The following is a 7,602-nucleotide window of genomic DNA, read 5'->3' as shown; positions in this document are numbered from 1 at the left end:
TGTTTAACCTTTAGTGTGTGACAGATGCTCCATTTAAGAATAAAATAAAACATAAATTAAATAAAAAATATAATACAAATATGTAAATAAACATAAGATAAGGGAGACCTTGCAATAAAAAAGTTCAATTAAAATAGTTAGGGTCAAATGTCCAATTAAAGGTCAAATAAGACAACATTTAAAATGTAAATAAAAATGTGCTACAATATATAATATTTAATTACAATAAGTCTTTCGCACAATTCTTGTGGTCAATCTGTCTTGCAATTTATTTACAGAAACCAGAGGAAAACTCCAAGATACTAATTTTAAACTATTAAATGCCTTTATTGTAAAGGCTTAGTCATATTGCACACACTGCAAATCTGCATAGTTTTTCCTCTTTAAATATTAAAAAGTGTAATTATGTGGATATGTGAAATAGGTAAAAATGAACTCTGAATTTCTACATGAGCCGTGTTCACACCGCAGTACTTTTCCCACTTTAGTTCCGACATAGTTCCGAAATGTCGCGTTCACACCAAAAAGAGTTCATGAGAACCTTTTCACCCCCTTTTCCGTCCCTGCTAGAGAGCAGGTACTTTCGTGGGAGAAAAAGATTCCTATGTCTGATTGGCTGGGCGGATTGCAAACCACGCCCCGTTTTGTGAAGCTGCCATTTTATTATCCTTGCATTAGCATTATTAGCATTAGCATTAGCCCAGCACACAAACACAGAGAGACTAACTTATCAAATCAATCAAATCAAAGTTTATTTATAAAGCACATTTAAAAGCGATTTTTGGTCGGGCCAAAGTGCTGTGTACATGTAATAAATACTACAATCACAATAAAAGACAATAAATTACAACAGATATATAAAAAACACAGGGAAAAGTCAGGAGTCGTGCTCCGCTCTGACTACAAGGCCAGAGAGAAGAAGTGAGTCTTTAGTGTAGATTTAAAAACCCCTAGTGTCTGGACCGACCTCACATGGAGGGGCAGAGTGTTCCAGAGCCTGGGGCCAGCTGCTGCGAAGGCTCGGTGCCCTCGGGTTTTGAGCCTGGTCTTGGGCACCACCAGCAGCAGCTGATCAGCAGACCTTAAAGCTCTGGCTGGGGTGTAGCGAAGGAGTAGTTCAGCTATATAGGCCAGAGCCAACCCATTTAGTGCTTTAAAAAAAACGTATGGCAACACAAAATAAAACATGGGGGCGGTGGAGATGAGGAGGTGTCGGCGTTGTGGCGATTTACTCGGAAGGCTTCAGTAGAAGCTGCTGGGAGTCCCAGCAGCTTCTACTGAAGCCAGTCCCCAACTCCGGGGACTTCCAGCCGGGGACTTCGGGTGGCAGTATACGCCGTGAAGTTGTTTGCGGCCTGCCAGTAAACCCAAAGCAGAAGAAGAAGAAGTGACGTCAGCGGCTTCATTTGCCTAATCCTTCCCCAGGGACTTATTCCTGTGTGAACGCGATCTGAACCTAGTTCATGAAGAACTAAAGAGTTCTCAGGAACCTTTGTGGGAAAAGTACTGCGGTGTGAATGCGCCTATGGATCCGTTTCCAAAAACACCTCAAACAACAGGTTTTAAGTCCAGGAAGCTCTCCTACACAAGCATGTTTTTAAATCACTGTATTTACTTCCATCTCTATTCCTGCAAAACAAGAAAATGAAGTCTTCCCCTCTCTCTCAGGTCCTCCATCACCCCAAGACAAGCATCAAACCAAAACAAGCCCTCCGAGGCAGACAAGAAAACAGGACCCCGAACATCTGAACAACTACTGTCACAGCTGCGTCTCCGAGCTTCTTTTGGGAAGCCGCCAGCGAACATGCAGGTAACATAGAATCTGGGTTTGGCTGCAGAGTCAGAGGCCAAACCACCGGGACACACCCAGAGCAGGTATGGCAACATGACCCAACATCATGCATCACTTTTTAATTATAACCCGACACAAGTATAGCAGATCTGAGGAGTTTACAGCACATTTGATGCCAGCCTGTTTTCTCATTAAGGCAAATATCCAGGGAGCAGCTGTGGTTCAAAACCCCAGCGCAGGAACACACACTTACATACAAGGACACGCTTCAGAGGAAATGTACGACTTTAGTGGATGTTATTCCTAACCAGCAGTTGGATATAGTACATACTTACTCTAGGAATGTACTTGTATTTAACATTTAACTATTCAACTACCTTTTATAAGCCAATATACATTTGACTACCTTTATTTCATTAGTAGTTACTTTATAGATTCAGATTATGAGCTAAAACAAAACAATATAAATAAACAGTCTTTTTAACATGCTACTTCTACTTGAGTAAGATATCTCAGTGCGTCTTCCCCCCGCTGTTCCTACCTGAGCAGAGGATGCCTTTGTGTCGGGCGCAGGAGAAGTCGTCACACTCGCAGTAACTCCCGTAGATCTTCCCGAACTCGGACTCGTAGCAGAGGCACTGGTTGCAGCTGCACTCGCCCCGCCCGCTGCACACCTGCTTGCCCTCCGCCTCGCGACAGGCGGTCAGGTACGAGCTGCCCGACTCGCCCTCCTGACACTCGCAGCGAGCGCCCAGGTACCCCGGCTCACAGTGACACGTCCCGCAGTTATAGGTACCTGCAGGGGGCAAAACACACTTTAATCACTTATTGCATTTAGGACTATTCAGCTGCACGACTTCAGTTTCTAACTGTCGTGATCATTTCATTTATTGCAAACTGACTGCTAAAACGCCATATATGGGGCGAAGCCTGCGAGCTAGTTCAGGCAGTCAACTCGAGCACTCATGCTGCATTCATACATAACGCCCCTTGCCACTCTACAACCAACCAACCAGAGTCTCCGTAATATGCCGCTCTATTGAACCTGCCAGATCTCTCTCTATGCATTGCTTGCTGCTGTTATTGCCGCAGCTACTTCCACGTCGCTGCTGCTTGCTGCCCCCCCACCACCCCAGCTTCCACCTGTAGGCTCGGGGTTAGTTATTGATCATCACTCATCGTGCTATGTATATCTGTGGAGTGATGAGGCCCGAGCCTAGACGCCAAACTCAACTATATGCTGCTTCTAATAAACACGTTAAAGAAACACGTGAGTTGTCTGACTGATAAGAATATGGGGCTTAGAAAAAAAGCACACATGTTCTCGTGATAGTGAGGTTTATTCGCCAGATGTCCACTCTTTAAAAGCTGTGAACAAGTGAGGTAAGGTTGCACACTCTCACCAAGTATGGTTCTTAGGCTAGGAAATATGTTCCGCTTTGAAGCTCTGGCTAGAAGCACTTGACCCTCAGAAGATGAACTGAAGTTTTCGCACCAAAAGCAAATATCCACCCTCGTAGCACCTGCTGTTCTTGGCAGGAACATCTGATCTGGGATCTGTGAGTAAAGGGCACGTCGAGACCAAACAACCTGGGCAGGGCATGTGGGCTCAAATGTGTAGGAAAAAAAAGGTAAACATAAGCTTTCGCTGCTTGGATATTGCAGATACAACCACTGTATGCTTGGCATCCAAATCGTTTAAATAAAATGTGTTTCAGTTTCAGTTCACAACTTCAGTTTCTAGCGGTTGTGATTTCATATATCTCTGAAAATAAGATAAGATAAGATAAGAAGCACTTTATTGATCTCAATTTGGGAAATGTTTGCGTTGCAGCAGCATAAAAAGACAAGGAGGCAATTTACATAAGAGAAATTAAAAGACTAGAAATAAACAATCCAAAATATTTCTCAAATAGAAATAAAATAGCATTAAAAAAGTCAAAAATATACATGTGGACAATATTACAACATATAAAGCAGGATATTATATAAACATTAATTGTTCAAGGAATGGATTATTAAATTGAATATAAATGTCAAATGTACAGTAGTTCCTGAAATCAGATTATAGTGTTTTAAACGTACCCACTTAGTCGTTTAAGGCACTCACTACACTGATATGACTGTATTGCTTTTAGAATATCTCAATGCACAGAGTATCATTTTGACTTTATTGTCCACCATTATCTCAACACAACCACAAGTGAGAGCTTCTCCGTAATTATGCCAAGGAAAGTAGTTCAATTTGGGGGTAAAAGTAGAAGTTTTGTTTAGTTGTAGAACAAAGTAGCAGGTCTGCCATCAGTGATTGAGGTGTTTGACTTCCTCGAAGGCATAAACACTCCAGGAAGCTGAAGAGCAGCAGGTTTCTGTCCTGTGTGATTAACAAGGGCTGTGGTGGTGGGTTTTACAGGAGGTTCCTTTCACATGGATATTTAAGTCCCATGGCTTTTAAAAATAGCTTTGTTTCCTGCTGGGAGATGCTGCCAATCTCTGCTGTTTAACTGACATTAACAACAACCGAGAGAAACAAACGAAAAGGAATTAAAAACCAATCTAGTTGCTAATAGTTAGTAAGATTCAAATAGACCAACACAACACTGAAGACAAAACTAACAGAAATGTTAACTGTATTATGTTAAAGTTTTTGCAGTAAATTGGTTTTCTTTAGGGACATTTTTACTATTAAAAAAAACAATGCAGATAAATTCCTAATTTTTTCTTTTTTATGAACATATTATTATGAGCCTTGTTGGTGCCAGGGTAATTCAACCTTTGAGCATTTACTCCTAATCTCCTCCTTTGAATGCATCAAACCACTTTTCAGTGTTGAAAACTAACTCTTTTTTCACTGGCTGTATGGCAATTATTTGTTCAAATTGTGACAGGCACTTGACTAACATTTTTTTTGTGCCAGTCAATTATTCAAATCTGCCATCCACTAGCATATTTTACTTTAATTTAGCTCGTACATTGTGCTAGTTTTGTTCCCCCGATTCTCTTTCAAAACCATACTGTAATATTCTTATTATGTTATATCATTGAGCTCCCTAAATCCATGTGAAATGTCCAATGTAATGCACTACCTTTTGAAAGGACATCCATAACATTCATCTGTCTGCAACTTACAAATTATGTATCTAATATATAATATTCCAATTACTTGTATATAGACTCTCCTTGCACTATTTATATTCTATTCTATTTGTATTACTTGCACTATTTTAAAGGGGACCCATCATGCAAAATGCACTTTTTGATGTCTTCTATACATAAATATGTGTCCCCGGTGTGTCAGGGAACTCACGCAGCGTCAGAAAATAAAACCCTCTCTCTTTTCCTCCGTACCCAAATCTCTAAAAACGGGGCTAAAACGGAGCTGATCCAGATTTGCGTCCGATATGACGTAATATCAGAAATGTGGACCCACGGCCCTATCAGGAAGTTGCTATCAGAAACAATGCCCGACTGTTTTGGACGTAATATGGTCGGTGTTTACATTAGCATCGCTAACACTCAGAGCTAACCTGTACTGGAGAGCATGTGTGTGAAGAAGCAGGAAGTAAAAAGGAACTCACCTTGTGGTATAACCGGCCAGAGAGAAAGCCTTTGAGCTCCAAACTGTTTCAGAGAGAACCCTTGATAATCCATGATATGGCATTTCATCACTGCAGCATTTAGTTTAGACCAGTGGTTCCCAACCTGGGGGGCGCGGGGCGCCAAAGATCGCAGGGGGGGCGCCAGGCCTCAGGTGATTTGAGGCCAAATATCATATTTTTTTTTTTTTTTTTTTTTTTTACATAGAATTGTAACGCAATACATGATTGTCACTAAAAGCCTTGTCTCTACATTACAATAAAAAAAAAAAAAAATGGATTAATTAATTTGAATAGAAATTCAAGTTAGTAGCTATTTTTTGGTATAAAAAGACGGAAATGTATAATTCTTTCTTTAATAGAAATGTTTCTTCTGCCCGTAAAGTGTCCAAACCAGGGTTTTCTGGATAAGCGCATTTTTAAAACATAGTCATTGTCCATGCCGGTTTCAGTTGGATTATTTGTCACAGTTGCTCCAATCAGATCGGTCTCCTCCATTTTGTAGATTATATACGACTTTTGAATCCACATAAACCCCCCCCTGTGTGTGTGTGTGTGTGTGTGTGTGTGTGTGTGTGTGTGTGTGTGTGTGTGTGTGTGTGTGTGTGTGTGTGTGTGTGTGTGATTTTATTTTTTAAAGCTTTATACCCAGAATCAGCACTTTTGAAACAGGAAGTGAAATAGAGGGATATGAGGCATGGCTACAATGGGTGATCTGTTTGGTATTTTGAGCAAAACACTTCATAGACATGTTTTTTATATATCTGAGACCTGATGCTATTGCCTAAAAATAGCATGATAGGTCCACTTTAAATATGTTATCTGTTATATTGTGTTGCACTGTTGGAGGAGCCTGTGACCTAAGATTTCCATTGACATATCTACACTGTAGCTATGAACACGTGACAATAAAAGCCTTGAATCTTGAACAAATCTTGAATCTACCTATGTTGCTGCAGATGCTGCTGTTGGTGTTGGCCGTCCGGCTGCAGCCACAGTCACACCCCTGATAATCCACAGAGACCTGCAGGCTGTCTTTGAATCCCACCGGCTTGATGGTGAAGCTCTGCTCGGTGCCGCGGGGGGGGGCAGCTCCTCGCCTCCACACTCACGTTAAACGATACCTACAAAGAAACAAGTGGTGTAATTAGAAAATGCACAAACACTCGCACTGATGGAGAAAAAGATAGTGACTTCCTGTTCGTGGAATGAGAAGAGTTCAAGTCAAGTTGTTGCAAAATGATTGAAAGAGAAGGGTGAAAGGAATATAAGAAGGTTAGAAAAGTGTTGAAAGAACTATAATTTCACGGGAAGACTAGGGGTAGAGGAATGTGAGCATTTGGTTAGGGGTCTTGTCAAATATCTGGAACAAACCAGAAACCTGCCGGTCCACTGCAACTCTGACTACTTTTAAATCCAGGCTGAAGACTTTATTTTTGCTTTTAATTGAACTATTCACATCTTAAACTGCACTGTAACTATTCATGTTTTATTATCTTTGCTTTGTAATGTCTCTAATGTGTTTTATGCTCTTAATGTCTTTCATTTTTGTAAAGCACTTTGAATTGAAAAGTGCTATTTAAATAAACTTGCCTCAAGTGCAGATGATTTGAGAGATAGAGTAAATACCTCCAATCTCTTCTCTTTCTAAGTGATGTCATCCCACCCTATATTGTTTCATGGGAGCAAACACAGCTACCATACACACCTTCTAAGTGCTGCCAGCCTGTGGACGTGACCCACACATGACCCTGTGTTGTTACGCTCACACCAGTGGGCTTATGTCACCCAAAATTGAGTTTGCAGCTGATGTGGCTTTTGCCCGTAGCAGAAAGCGAGACACGATACAAGACCAACACCCATCTGATTGCTCGGAGGAAGGAAGTCTTGACGAGAACAGAAACCCAACCCCGGCTGTTTTTTCTGTTCCAACAGGAGCACGTTCGTCCACTTTTTTACTCTATCACAGCAGCCATCCTCAGCGCTGTCTGTTCAAAGGCGAGCTCGTGCTTTTTCTTTGATGTTGCCTCGACTTAAATTGATGAAATTATGCTGGTAGAAATGTGCAAACCGACTGCTCAAACACCAGATATAAGACTATGATGAAATGATTGAAGAAAAGCACACATGTTCTCGTGATAGTGAGGTTTATTTGCCAAATTTCCACTCTTTAAAAGCTGTGAACAAGTGAGGTAAGGTTGCACTCTCATCAAA

General features: G+C 41.1%; 1 protein-coding gene across 1 annotated transcript in view; it reads right to left on the bottom strand.

The window, feature by feature from the left end:
- Nucleotides 1-2,289: 2,289 nt before the first annotated feature.
- itgb5 (integrin, beta 5) overlaps nucleotides 2,290-7,602 on the bottom strand; it is a 30,287-nt gene continuing 24,974 nt past the window's right edge. The window contains 3 exon segments of the mRNA XM_034203620.1: nucleotides 2,290-2,588; nucleotides 6,334-6,475; nucleotides 6,477-6,512. Of these exon segments, the coding sequence (XP_034059511.1) occupies nucleotides 2,305-2,588; nucleotides 6,334-6,475; nucleotides 6,477-6,512 (462 nt within the window). The 3' untranslated portion in view covers nucleotides 2,290-2,304.

This window comes from Gymnodraco acuticeps, unplaced genomic scaffold (genome assembly GCF_902827175.1).
Source record: "Gymnodraco acuticeps unplaced genomic scaffold, fGymAcu1.1, whole genome shotgun sequence".
Taxonomy (NCBI): domain Eukaryota; kingdom Metazoa; phylum Chordata; class Actinopteri; order Perciformes; family Bathydraconidae; genus Gymnodraco; species Gymnodraco acuticeps.
This window is presented reverse-complemented; position numbering and strand designations above follow the sequence as displayed.